Genomic DNA, 14,946 nt, shown 5'->3' with positions numbered 1-14,946 from the left:
ATATATATATATATATATATATATATTAAAGAAAAGAAAATATATTTGCTACTCATTAAGTGGAAGTGGATCATCACCAAAGTCTTTATGTTCATGTTGAGTAGGCTGAGGAGGAGGAAGAGGTGGGATTCGTCTTGCTGTCTAGGGGTGGCAGAGGGAGAAGAGCCACATATAAGTGGATCCATGCAATTCAAACTTGTGTTGTTTAAGGGTCAGCTGTATTCTCTTATTTGTAATACACAAAGTTCTTCATATATCTATTAAATCAAGTTTATTGGTTGTATATTCAATTTTCCCATATTTTTTCTATTATATATACCTAAATATGTATATTATATGTTGCTGTGCAACAAATTACCCCAATGCTTAATGACTTAACACTGTAAACATTTAGTACCTCACAGTTTCTGTGGGTCAGAAATTTGGGTCAAGCTTAGCTGGATGGATTCTGGCTCAGGATCCCTCATGAGGTGGCAGTCAAACTATTGGTCAGGGCTGCTGCAGTCATCTGAAAGGTTGATTTGTGCTGGGGGACCCATTTCCAAGATGGTTCACTCATGTGGCTGTAGACACAGCATTTCAGTTCCTCACTGACTGTTGGCAGAACAGCCACATGGGCTTCTCCACAAGGCGGCCTGATTATTCTTGTGACAGAGCAGCTGGCTTTCCCCAAAGTGAGTGATCCAAGAAAGAAAGCATGCAGGAAGCTACAGTGTCTTTTATAACTTAGTCTCCAAAGTTGCACAGCATCATTTTTGCTTTTTTTTTTTCTCTTCATGAGAAACAAGTCAGTAAGTCTTGCCTGCACTCATGAGGAGGCACATAAGGCTTCACCTTGTAAACAGAGAGCCAAAGAATTTATGGACATTATTGTAAAGCAATAATTCAGTCCGAATAACACACTGTATATTTTTAAACAATTTCTTCTTGCATTTAGTAGTTAAATATATGAAGCAAAAATGAGTTCTTTTGTTTATTGAATACAAGTTCATGAGTTGTATTTTTTTCATAAAGTGCCTTTTATTATGACATAATGTTGCTTTGTGATCCTGTTTAGAACTTTAATCTTAAACTCAAACTTTGCCCAGTATTAACATTTCCATTCTTGCTTTCTTTTTGTTGCATCTGCGTTGTTTTTAACCTTCTCTTATCTACTTTTTAACGTATATTTCTCATGAACAATATCTACCTGGATTTTGTATTTTAACACAGCCTAGTAATCTTGGTATTTTAATGAGAGAATTTAACCCATTCACACTTAGTATAACAACAGATATATTTGAAATTTTTCCTTCTACTTTGCTATTTCACTTTGTTTCACCCTTTTCCTTTTTGCTGTTTTGGTGAAGTTTTATTTTTTATTGTTTTATTTGGAATTTTTACTCTGCTTTTCCATTCACTAGTGCTTACCTTCCCACTTCTGATATTTCTAGTAAATAATGTGTATGTGTGTATTTCTCAAATAGCTGTAACTTTATTCTTCCACTGTGATCCTCTCTCTCTCTCTCTTTCTCTGTTTACACACTCCATGTCCCCCATTCAGTTAAGATTTCTAGAGCATTTTATTTTTCTCCTCTCACCTCCCCTGTAAATCCTAGCTATTGCTCATACCATATTTTTAGTTCTTGACCATTATTAGGTTTTCCTTCATAGCATGTCTCTTCTACTTCTAGAAGCCTTGCTTAGTACTTAAATGCAAGTTTCATATTGTCATATTGATTTATATAATTATATATTTAATGATTCATTGTTCACATCTGTATTCTTCCCTCTTGATCTTTCCCTGGCTTGAGGACTTTTAATTGTTAGTATGGTTATTTAGTTAGAGTGTTTTGTTGAGCGTTTTCCTCAGTGGGGCATGTGGATGCTATCTTCTGTGAATGCAGGCTCCTCGAATACAGGGACTTTGTATTGTTTACTTCTGTGTTCCTAGCACCTAAAACTGTGCCTGGTACATAACAAGCAATCGATATATGTTAGCTGTTTCATGGTATTAAATACTACATATTTGCATGTCTGTCTTTCACCCTGAGCATTTTTGTTGTTGGTGATGGTTGATCTCTTACACATCTGCTAGTATTTTTGTATCACCCTGAGAACTTAATATCTTGGCCACTGTAGAAATCTTGATTCAAAGTCCTTTTTCCTCTTTAATTTGTAGATTTTATTCTACCATCTCCTACCTCCCACTACTATAGACGAGAAGTCTGATGCTAGGCTGATTTCTTTTCCTTTTGTAACTCGTTCTTTCTCCGTGGCCTCTTCTGATCTTTTTGCCAGCTAGTAGGGATTTTGCCCCATCAATTGTGCATAGAAGTCATGTTTCAAGCTTCAAATTGAAGTCTTTTTTTTTAACCATAGAAAATGTTCTCTCTTATTTTTGTAATTATTGCCTCTTCATCTGTTCCTTTTTGCTGATTTTGGAATACTTATTATTGGCATATTAAGTCTCTTGGCTTTGAATGCTAGTCTCTTATTTATTCTTCCTGACTTTCATCATTTTGATTTTACTCTGTGTGAGAGATTTTTCATCTGCTTGCTCTTTCAGGTCAATAATGTACTTTCCTCACCATTCTTTCTTTTAGTTACCTTTAACCCATTGATTTTTTCTTTTTGAGATAGAGTCTCACTGTGTTGCCCAGGCTGGAGTGCACTGGCTCAATCTCAGCTCACTGCAACCTTTACCTCCCAGGTTCAAGTGATTCTCCTGCCTCAGCCTCACCCTCCTTAGTAGCTGGGATTACGGGTGTGTGCCACCACACCTGGCCATTTTTTTTATATTTTCAGTAGAGATGGGGTTTCACCATGTTGGCCAGGCTGGTCTTGAACTCCTGACCTCAAGTGATCTACCTACCTCAGCCTCCCGAAGTATTGGGATTACAGGCATGAGCTACTGTGCCCGGCCAACCCACTGATATTTTAAGTTTGTATAGTATATTCTTAATGCCAAGAATTAATACATTTTTGTTCTTTCTTGTATGTTCTTCTTATTACTTTAAAAATAAACTAGTTCTCTGTTTCCTCCAGTAGTCCTGTCTTATTAGCAACCATCTGCTGTAGTAGATCTGATTGGTCTGTCTCTCTCTAGTTGCTGGATCCTCTTAGGTACTAGCTTATTTCCGTTTTCTATTTTCTGCTTAAGCTAGGTTAAGCCTTCCCATAGTTGGAGGCACAACAGTTTCTACACCTGCATCGAGTGTGAAAAGAAGTCTCTGTGTTTCTAGGTACCCCTAAATGCAAGTGATCTGTTCTTTTCGTTTCAGGGATGTGAAAGACATCTTCCTACACTTTTTCCAGTAGGATCCAACATTTCAGCTTCCCCTGCCTCCAAACCAAGACCACTCACACGCTTTGAGGCAGAGCCACCCCGTTAATCAAGTGTCCACAGTCCCCTCAGGTCTAGTTCTTCCATGTTTTCACCCCAGGGCTCCCTGCCGCTGCTCCTCTAGCCCCCTTCAGACCTGGACCAACAGAGTCCTTCAACCGTCCTCTGGTTCCTCCAGCTTACTCACCCTAGACAGCTGAAGGCTGGGAGAAGGAAGAGTAACAGAGATCAGAGATGCAGAATCCTTCCCCCTTTCTTTGTGGTTTGTTTGTTTGTTTGTTTGTTTGTTTGTTTGTTTGTTTTAGACAGGGTCTCACTGTGTCACCCAGGCTGGAATACAGCGGTGTGATCTCAGCTCCACTGCAGCCTCGACCTACCTGGCCTCAGGCGATCCTCCCACTTCAGTCTCCTGAGCAGCTGGGACTACAGGTGTGCACCATCACACCTGGCTAATTTTTTTGGTACTTTTTGTGGAGAAGGGGTTTCGCCATGTTTCCCAATCTGATCTTGAACTCCTGGGTTCAAGCAATCCACCCACCTCGGCTTCCCAAAGTGTTAGGATTACTGGTGTGAGCCATCGTGCCCAGGCTTCTTTACATTTTGATGAACAATAGCCTATATTTTTGCAACTGGTTTACACTAAGCCCAGTGTGAATAAGGTTATATGAATTAATACATAAGAAAATATTGGCACTGTGTGCAGTGACTTATGCCTGTAATCCCAACTCTTTGGGAGGCCAAGGCAGGTGGATCACCTAAGGTCGGGAGTTCGAGACCAGTGTGACCAATGTGGTGAAACCCCATCTCTACTTAAAATACAAAATTAGCCAGGCGTGGTGGCAGGTGCCTGTAATCCCAGCTACTCGGGAGGCTGAGGCAGGAGAATCGAGAATCACTTTAACCTGGGAGGCGGAGGTTGCGGTGTGCCAAGATCACGCCATTGTACTCCAGCCTGGGCAACAAGAGTGAAACTCTGTCTCAAAAAGAAAGAAAGAAAGAAAGAAAGAAAATATTGGAATCTTAGCATTAGAAATAACTTGGTCATAATAAAATAAGTCTCTTAATTTGTATGTTGCCTTACCATTTCAATGCAATTTTATACACATGTTCTCATTTGAGTTCCAAAATAGCCCTGTGTGGTAAGTACGGAAGTTATCATCCACACTTGACAGATAAGAAAACTACAGCTCATAAAGGTTACATCACTTGCCCAAGGACACATGGGTAATGAATGGACCTGGACCAGAGAATTCACCTTCTTATCACACTATGCCACTGCTTGTTTATTTGTTTGTTTGCAATTGCCTTCAGAACATGTTACATTGTATAAATGATTTCTAGAATCCCTAAATTATATGCTATAACCTGTATTATATTTTTTCAATTATTTCTATTATGCTGATATGAGCAATTTAAAATGTGTATACATAATAGGATATTGAGTATAAAGTAATAAGATTTTTAAATGTAGTTGGAAATCTAACGAAACAGGAATTTGAAAATCATTTGAAAAAGATTACTATTACTAGAATATGTGTATTATTTCCTGAAGGTAGCCATTTTGTTTCTCTCTTCTTTTTTTTTTTTTTTTTTTGTTTTTGTTTTTTAAACATAGTCTTTTCTCTGTTGCCCAGGCTGGAGTGCAGTGGTATAATCTTGGTTCATTGCAACCTCTGCCTCCCGGGTTCAAGTGATTCTTCTGCCTCAGCCACCTGTGTAGCTGGGATTATAGGCTCACACCACCATGCCTGGCTAATTTTTGTATTTTTAGTAGAGGTGGGGTTTTGTCACATTGGCCAGGCTAGTTTCAAACTCCTGACCTCAAGTGATCTGCCCGCCTCAGCCTCCCAAAGTGCTGGGATTAAAGGTATGAGCTACCATGCCTGGCGAAGGTAACCTTTTTGAAGGAGGACATGCATTTTTATATATGAGTAGTTTAATTTGTCTCTTTGTAATATATTTTTAAAACATTTGAATTTGTCTTATTATGCAGTAGAAGCCATGCAGTAGGGAAATGGCCCTCTCCCTATCAAACATGACATCGAGAAAATGTAACCATGTTACATATGTTTGTTTTGTCTTAGAGTTTTATAGTATAAGACTAAATGAATTAGTAGCTATTTTAAAGACCAGACCGTTGTTCTGATCTCTGCTGCTTTTCATGCTAACACTACATTTTAAAGTATTATCTCATACTCAAGAGTGATATTAAAAATACTTAAAAACTGATATGGCCCGGTCAGTGATCACTGAGAATATACACGGGCTCTGCACACCTGGTGTAGTTGCTGGCTGGCAGTACATCTGACCTGCTCAGCCACATCACACAGCACCCTTCACTTGCCTGAGTGCTTTCATCTCCATTCTCCCAGGTGATCTGGGGAGGGATGTAGTGCCATCCTCATTTTGCAAATTGGGGAAATCACAGCCCCAAGGAGCTGACCATAGGGCCCCTTAGAATAAAATATTTCTGGCTCTTAGTTTGGTGTTCTTCCTTGGGTAGAAGTTTCCCTCTTTTCAGAGAAGGAAGAGTTGAGAATAGCCATATTTGATAGGACAAATACCAGCTCCTTTCAGAGGAAACTCATAGTAGGTGGTGGGTAGAATTAGCACCACCCCATCCTTCCTGGCATCTTCCATTCCCGAGCAGATTTGTCACTTTCAGGGCCTTTGCAGGAGATGCTTGTCCTGGAAGAGTAAACTGGCTCAAGCAAGAGAGGAGAGTTTTCCTGGTGGAGGAATCTGACTCAGCCTCTTTTCTCCATATTAACAGGGATGTTATGTACACAGCCTCACTTTAAAAGTATATTCTTTTAATTCCTTGTTTTTTCCCTTCTCCTCCTTCCACAGAATGGTCTCCCCTCAGAAAGCAACCCGTACGTTTTTAATGGTGACTTTGTAGATCGAGGACAGTATTCCATAGAGATCCTAATGATCCTGTGTGTGAGTTTTCTTGTCTACCCCAATGACCTGCACTTGAACAGAGGGAACCATGAAGATTTTATGATGAATCTGAGGTAATCCAGGCCTTTAGATTTTCTCTTTTAAAAGTTTTGCACTCTGGAAAATGCTGTCATGTTTAGTTCCTAACAGAGACAAGTGAGTGTATTGGAAGAGGGATGAGGGGGATCTCAAGGAGGACTTCAGTTCTTACCCCTTTCACCACCCCCCCATTCGTCTGCTGAGTATCAGTTGCCCTGAAACTCCCTTGCTATCTTTTCTTCCAGTTCTGTCCATTCTTTTCCCTTCTATTATGTTCTTTCTCTTGCTTCCATGCCCGACCTTCACAGGCTAAATTGTGTGTTGGATAGGTGTGTGAGGCCGGGTTTGGAGGTGTGGAAGTTTCTTCGAGCATACTTGGATGAATTAGTTCTGTTACTACTCTTGGCTTGCCTCAGATATTGTCTCAGAAACTAGTTTCATGTTTTTCACCGATGCGTGTATTGTTTTATGGCATGGTAATTGCTTCTGGCATTGTTTCACATAAACACATTTACAAACACAGCATTTCGACTATCTAACTCACCGGAAGCTTGAGGAATAAAGATTGGTTAGGTGGTTTAAGAATCTTTGCTGGAAGGCACACTAGATGACAAATGTTCCCTTTTCCCTTATTTTTTCCTTCTTCTTTTAAAAACATCTCTTGTTTTATGAAAAACAGAAATCAGTTTGCTCTAGGACAGTGGAAGATATGGCATGTCTCATGCTTTTGGTCCTGGGCTTTTGGGTGCCTTGATAAAGCTCAACAACTGATTAGTTTTGTCTTTGGGGCAGTTTGGCACCTGGCTTGAGTATAGAGTTTCAATTCTAATTCTCAAGGTATGGAAGCAAATGCTAAAACTGTGAAGGAAAAAAATCCCAGGACTATTATCAGAGGCCCATTATATATAATATAGCTCAATACTTTAATTTAGGCATGCTGTTTATCCTTATTGCCTATGATATTTATCTAGTGTCTATAATGGTTAATGAAGGAGACATGGCCCCTGCCCTCATAGAGCTTACATCTAGCAGGGAAGACGCATGTTGAGCAGGTTTTTCAAGTGTGATGAGTTTGTAAAGGGAGAATCCAACCTTGTCTGAGGGATGATGGAAGGTTCCCCCATAGAAATATGGCATTAGCCTGACAGCTGAAGAATGAATTAGGCAATCAAGAAAGAGCCATAGAGGGGAATGGGAAACAGTGTTCCACAGTGAGGGGACAACTTATGCAGAGCTCAGGACAAGACTGTTTAGATGTGAAAGAAGTTCAGGAGGGCAGGAGCATAGACTGAGGGACAGGGTGGTGCCTGATAGGGCTGGAGAAATAAGAAATGATTGGATGGTTCAAAGGAATTTGGAAGGACTTCCTAGAACAACAGAATGTCACTGGAGGATGTCATAAAATTTGTGTTTTAAAATGCAGTAGGGGGAGAGAGTTGGAGAGGGGCAAGAGTGAATACACGCCGGTCACTTAGGAAGTAGTTGAAGGTTAAAGGGATAGATAATGGGTTCTCATTTAGACTAGGATAGTGGTGATGGAGATGCAAAGAAATAGATTCAAGAGGAATGTAGGCAATGATGATTTAAGGCTCAGTAACTGGATATGGGGGAGCTGAAAGAGGAGGGAATCGGCCGCGCATAGTAGCTCATGCCTGTAATCCCAGCACTTTGGGAGGCCGAGGTGGGCGGATCACAAGGTCAGGAGATCAAGACCATCCTGGCTAACACAGTGAAACCCCGTCTCTACTAAAAAGTACAAAAAAATTAGCCAGGTGTGGTGGCGGGCGCCTGTAGTCCCAGCTTCTTGGGAGGCTGAGGCAGGAGAACGGTGTGAACCTGGGAGGTGGAGCTTGCAGTGAGCCAAGACCGTACCACTGCACTCCAGCCTGGGCTACAGAGTGAGACTCCATCTCAAAAAAAAAAAAAAAAAGAGAGAGAGAGAGAGGAGGGAATCAAGGATGACCTCCAGGTTCCCAGCTTGAGTTTGGGGGTACAGTGCATCATTCAGTGATATTGGGAATGTGTGGAAAGAGGATACAGGTTGGGATGAGGGGGAATGATGAATTCAGTTTGGGGTATGCTGGTTTGAGGTACTATTGAGTAGGCAGTTGAGTGTACATACATGTCCAGAGATCAGAAATGAAGTGTGGCCTGGAACGTCATCCTGTGGTATTGACACTAGATAATAACTGAAAGCCTGGGCAGGGATGGGATTCCCAAAGGAGAAAGTGAGGGGAGAAGAGAGCCTAGGATGGAATCTGAAGGAACTACCACATTTAAGGTGAGGTACAGGAGAGCTTGCAAAAGAGGCTCAGAAGAGCCAGGAGGAAAACCAAAGAGTTTATGGTCACAGAATCCAAGGGAAGAAAAGTTTTCTAGAAGGATGGTAGAGTCAGCTGTATTTAGTGTTTCAGAGAGGGCGAGAAAGGTGGGGACTACAAGGCGTCCATTGGATTAAACAGTGTGGACACCTTTGGTGAGTACAGGATGGAATTCATCTCAGAAAACATAACGTTACACTATAGCAGTCTGATGTGACATGATTTCCATGGAAAGCTAGAGTGAGTGTATTGCATTTCATCTTCACAGTGTTGGATATTAAGTGCACTTACTGTTATCCCAAAGCAAGGAAAAGTAACAGAAATATTGTCATCATTGAATCTCCCTTCACTACTGCTATTCAGGCATTAAGATTCCTGACACTTTCTATTAAAACCCTCAATACCATTATGGGACCTATATCAGAGAGAGCATGCCAAGCCAACTTGTTACCTTCTAGGCCTTTATCTTTGTTCAGTCTTTTCTTTTTTTCCAATCATTTACTGTATAGGATGTCTGATTTTCCAATCATTTACTGTATAGGATGTCTGAGAAATTCTATCTCAATGAAAAGTCTTCTCCCACACAGATTCCCCCAGCTACCACAGCATGCTTCTCTGCATACTTGTAGCATTTACACAACCTGTGCCTACCACATATTTCTTAAGTTGTCTTATGATTGTTTCATAGAAATCTATCTTCTTTCCCCAGCTATACTATAAGCTCCTTGAGGGTAGGGATGATGTCACTGGTTGCTTTTATGCTTTCCAGTCATGTGTAGCAAAGACTCAGGTAAGTAATATTTCCAACTGAACTCTGGTTTCTTCAGTTCTTGGTGCTTGTGGTACTGAGATGCCAAGGACTCCCCTTTTTGCATGACTCATGGAAGTAGGCGTTATCAACAATCAAATCATTTACATCCCATTTTTTTTAGGTATGGCTTCACGAAAGAAATTTTGCATAAATATAAGGTAAGACATCCTTTTTTTTCTTTTTCTTTTTCTTTTTTTTTTTTTTTTTTATTTATTTTGCTGTTTCTATAGAGAAATTTAAAAAGAGCCAAGAAAGACCAGACTGATGCTTTAGGAAAGGTGATAGGCCAGCTAGTCAGAATGCATGCCAATAAAATACAAGCACAGCAGGAAGCCCTGGCCACGGTAGAGTCTTATATTTTCTTTCTGGATTAAGCCACACTTTTTCATTGTGAGTTTTGTGTAAGTTTTAGCATAGATACGTATTTCATTGCTTTAAAGGTACCAAGGATTTGTTTTACTTAGGTGTGGTAAAACATGCAGACATAGAAATGACTGTCATGAAGGAAGAGATTTTTATTTACAGTTCTCTGGAAAAGGGGAGCACTACACGCCACCCTGGGGGACCGCGTGGGGAAGCACCAGAGTTGGTCAGAAGGCAGAGGAAGGCTGGGTACGGTGGCTCACACCTGTAATCCCAGCACTTTGGGAGGCTGAGGCAGGCAGATCATGAGGTCAGGAGATCAAGACCAGCCTGACCAACGTGGTGAAACCCTCCCTCTACTAAAAATATAGAAATTAGCTGGGCGTGGTGGCGTGTTCCTGTAATCCCAGCTACTTGGGAGACTGAGATAGGAGAATAGCTTGAACCCGGGAGGCATAGGTTGCAATGAGCCGAGATCGCGCCACTGCACTCCAGCCTGGGCAACAGAGTGAGACTCCGTCTCAAAAAAAAAAAAAAAAGAAGAAGGCAGAGGGAGCGAGAGCTTTGATTGTGGTTTTTGTAGGAGGGAGGGCAGAGGGAAGCATCTGAGTGTAATCTGGTTTAGGACTGACCAGTTGGAGTAATTTCAGCCTGCTCTGGGCCACAGAGGTTGTCCCTAGTTGTCTGGTACCTGGCCCCAGGATGAAGAGTGTGAGAGCTCCATAAAGAAGGTAGCTGGGGTGTGGGGTGTGGGCTCTCCATTGCTTGGTTTGCTTATGAAGGGCGAGTCATTGACTATCTAGGAATTAGCTAGCCCTGGGAGGGACAGTCTCTCCTTCAGAGTCAGCAAGGCCCCAAGATGTAATAGTATCAAAAATACAGAATAAAGGGCCAGGCACAGTGGCTCACACCTGTAATTCCAGCACTTTGGGAGGCTGAGGTGGGCGGATCACCTGAGGTCAGGAGTTCGAGACCAGCCTGGCCAACATGGAGAAACCCTGTCTCTACTGAAAATACAAACATTAGCTGGGCGTGGTGGCACACGCCTTTAGTCCCAGCTACTTGGGAGGCTGAGGCAGGAGAATCGCTTGAACCTGGGAGGCAGAAGTTGCAGTGAGCCAAGGTGGTGCCACTGCACTCCAATGTGCAACAGAGCGAGACTCCATCTCAAAAAAAAACAACAACACACACACACACACACATAGAATAAAAAGACATGATAAATACATGCTAACTGGTTAGTGACTCCTTGCTGACTTCCTTTGAGTGGCCTGAAAACCATTACTTGTTGTCCATACATGGGGACTATTCAATAAACTGAACCTATCAGAAAAACAAAACTTACTCAAGCTCTTACTTACAGCTACATGGAAAAAAAATCTTACAAATCTTGGAAGAACTCTATGCCTGGCTCCCAATCGGTACAATTGTTGACAATGAAATCCTGGTCATCCATGGTGGGATATCAGAGACCACAGACTTGAATTTACTCCACCGTGTAGAGAGGAACAAAGTAAGAAGTAATGTTGGCATGAATCTTCTCTCAGGGATTTAGAAGGGAATACGTACCTCTTCATTTATTATTTTGAGCTGATTTGTGTTTTAGTGGTTGTAACTCTAAAAAGATTATAGATTTTATTAGAGTATATAAAAGTATACATTTTAAGAAAAATCTATGACTGCATGATAAAGAACTAAGTGGGTGACTTCTATATTTGGAAAAAAAATTTAAATTCATGTTGAGGGTGGAAAAATGAGGAAATGTTGGCATTTTATGTAGTTTCTAAAAGTGAAAAATCCTGATTTTTAAAATTAAAATCTCAATTAATTCATTCATTTATATTGTGGTAAAATATACATAACATAAAACTTGCCACTGTAACCATTTTTAAGTGTATAGTTCAGAGGTATTAAGTATATTCACATTGTTGTGCAACCATCACCATCACTACCATCTATTTACAGAATTTTCCATCATCCCAGACTGAAACTCTGGACCCGTTAAACACTAACTACCCAGTCTCCCGTCTCCCAGCCTCTGGCAACCACCATTCTACCTTCTGTCTACGAATTTCACTACTCTAGGTACCTTATATAAGTGAAATCACTTATATAAGTGGAATTTATTTCTGAATTGATATGATTTCCCACATAATACACATCAAATAACTTAGGATAATTTTTTTGGAAATATCTTTTGAAATGTTTAAATAATCATACTAACTACAAGCAGAGCAGGAACTAGTATGGAACCTCTGAGACAAGTGGCAATGTGGTGCCTGTGAAGATCTCATGCCTCGTGAAGGGTTCCTTGGACGGGTCTTACAGGGTCACTGGAGTTGTCTTCCTCCTCTACCTGGGCCAAGAGGAAGCCCTCAGGCTAAGAGGTGTACGGGGTGCCACATGGGTTGAGGACCAGTAATAACAGTAGAGCCAGATGATGCTCTATGGTCCTAGTGGGAAACCTGAACTTTTACCCCTCAGGACTGATCATCAACTTCCAACCAACCCTGGGTGGGGGGTGTCTAGAGCTGGAATTTAATCTGATAGAGACAGAAATGTGACCCCAGTGGCACCTTGACTTTTTGGATCCTTTATACCTTTATACACATGTGAATGAGAACGTTGTTGCTAGCATCCTCCCGTCTTTTTAATTTAAAGTTTAATAAGTCTGACCTCCAGACCAGATGACATCCCCTTTTATATACTGTCAAGCCCCTTGTACATATCTTTCATCACAGTTACCAAATTTAAGTACGAAATTGTGGTACTGTTTGTTTATTATCTTCCTCTGTTTTTCTTTTTTTTTTTTTTTTTTTTTGAGACGGAGTCTCGCTCTGTCGCCTGGGCTGGAGTGCAGTGGCCGGATCTCAGCTCACTGCAAGCTCCGCCTCCCGGGTTTACGCCATTCTCCTGCCTCAGCCTCCCGAGTAGCTGGGAGTACAGGCGCCCGCCACCTCGCCCGGCTAGATTTTTGTATTTTTTAGTAGAGACGGGGTTTCACCGTGTTAGCCAGGATGGTCTCGATCTCCTGACCTCGTGATCCGCCCGTCTCGGCCTCCCAAAGTGCTGGGATTACAGGCTTGAGCCACCGCGCCCGGCCCTTCCTCTGTTTTTCTAGTCCATTGATAAAACCCCAGCACCTGGGATGTAGTAAGTATTAATATTCATTAACTATCTCCTGAGACATTTAAGATCAAAGCAGGGCAAACCTAAAACAAAACTGAGGCCGGGTGCGGTGGCTCACACCTGTAATCCCAGCACTTTAGGAGGCCAAGGCAGGCGGATCACGAGGTCAGGAGATCGAGACCATCCTGGCTAACATGGTGAAACCCCGTCTCTGCTAAAAATACAAAAAATTAGCCGGGCATGGTGGTGGGCACCTGTAGTCCCAGCTACTCGGGAGGCTGAGGCAGGAGAATGGCATGAACCCGGGAGGCGGAGCTTGCAGTGAGCTGAGATCGCACCACTGCACTCCAGCCCGGGCGACAAAGTGAGACTCCATCTCAAAAAAAAAAACTGAATAGAAAGTTTTTTACAGCCCTCTCCTGATTCTGTGGTGATTTTACATACCACCCTTTCCCACCTCACCAACTGATGATGATGCGTCCTGGCTTACATCTCTTGTCCTGTTGTAATTATTAATAGCACCTCCTTTTACTCTTAAAAAAAGAAAAATCCCAGTTGCAGCCAGGCATGGTAGCTCACCCCTGTAATTCCAGCACTTTGGGAGGTTGAGGTGGGCAGATTGCTTGAGACCAGGAGTTTGAGACCAGTCTGGTCAACATAGCAAGACCTCAGCTCTACAAAAAAGAAAAAAATTAGCCAGGAGTGGTGGTACACACCTGTGGTCCCAGCTACTTGGGAGGCTGAAGCATGGGGACTGCTTGAACCCAGGAGTTTGAGATTGCAGTGAGCTATGATTGCACCACTGCACTCCAACCTGCATGACAGAGAGACCTTGTCTCAAAACAAACAAACAAACAAACAAAAATGCAACAAAACCCAGTTGCAATAAAATTTAAGCCCACTCTAAGTTTAAGGTAACTTTCCCATTATATCAGCGAGTAGGCAAGCCAATAAGACATTTTGATCAAGATATAATAGTCAGTATTAACATAATGAGTGGATTAGATTCTAGCCAAGAGCACAAGGGAACATGATGTCTTTGTCAGTCAAATACTGGCAAACACAGGGCATGAATGCCACACTCTATCGCCACCTGCCCTATGACTACAGTGCTAATCAGTCATGGCAGCCTCTTCCAATTGATCAGATTGAAAACTTTTGCTTTCCTGAGGTTAGCCTGAGCAGCCAGCTCTATCAAGGGCTTTTTGAGATATTGAGAAGATGCCTCTGGGATGTCCCTCACTAGCTCTGTGGAGATCCCAAGTTGAGAGCCACCTTAACATAGTAAAGACTGTGAGGCTCTAACATTAGACAGACAGAACTAGGTTAACATCCTGCCTCTGCCACTTCCTGGGTGACTGGGCAACATAGTGAAGTTTTTAATCCTTGGTTTCCACACTTATAAACTGAAGATAAAAATACCTACCATATCGGATTGTTGGGATGATTAAATGTAATTACCTATATGAAGAAAATGGTGGCCAGGTTTGGTGGCTCACAACTGTAATCCTAGCACTTGGGGAGGCTGAGGCACGCGGATCACTTGAGGGTAGGAATTCAAGACCAGCCTGGCCAGAAAGGTGAAACCCTGTCTTTACTAAAATACAAAAAAATAGCTGGGCATGGTGGTGCACACCTGCAATCCCAGCTACTTGGGAGGCTGAGGCGGGAGGATCACTTGAACCCAGGAGGCTGACGCTGCAGTGAGCCAAGATCAAGCCACTGCACTCCAGCCTGGGCAACAGCAAAACACTATTTCAGAAAAAAAGAAAGAAAGAAAAAAGAAAAGGGAAGGGAAGGGAAGGGAAGAAAATGGCGTATACTGCTAAACATATAGCTCTCTCCTCCAGTTCTCTCTTCTTTTTGTTTTTGTTTTTTGTTTTGTTTTTTTTTTTTGAGGCGGAGTCTAGCTCTGTCGCCCGGACTGGAGCGCAGTGGCCGGATCTCAGCTCACTGCAAGCTCCACCTCCCGGGTTTACGCCATTCTCCTGCCTCAGCCTCCCGAGTAGCTGGGA

At 42.0% G+C, this 14,946-nt stretch overlaps 1 protein-coding gene across 1 annotated transcript in view; it reads left to right on the top strand.

The window, feature by feature from the left end:
- PPEF1 (protein phosphatase with EF-hand domain 1) overlaps window positions 1-14,946 on the top strand; it is a 134,901-nt gene that overhangs the window by 66,091 nt on the left and 53,864 nt on the right. Inside the window, exons 7-10 of the mRNA XM_026451893.1 lie at window positions 6,176-6,342; window positions 9,561-9,597; window positions 11,166-11,327; window positions 14,769-14,780. Of these exons, the coding sequence (XP_026307678.1) occupies window positions 6,176-6,342; window positions 9,561-9,597; window positions 11,166-11,327; window positions 14,769-14,780 (378 nt within the window). The remainder of the gene's footprint in view (window positions 1-6,175; window positions 6,343-9,560; window positions 9,598-11,165; window positions 11,328-14,768; window positions 14,781-14,946) is intronic.

The sequence above is a fragment of the Piliocolobus tephrosceles genome, chromosome Y (assembly GCF_002776525.5).
Source record: "Piliocolobus tephrosceles isolate RC106 chromosome Y, ASM277652v3, whole genome shotgun sequence".
Lineage (NCBI taxonomy): Eukaryota > Metazoa > Chordata > Mammalia > Primates > Cercopithecidae > Piliocolobus > Piliocolobus tephrosceles.
The sequence above is the reverse complement of the archived record's forward strand: the minus strand, read 5'-3'. Positions and strand labels throughout refer to the sequence as shown.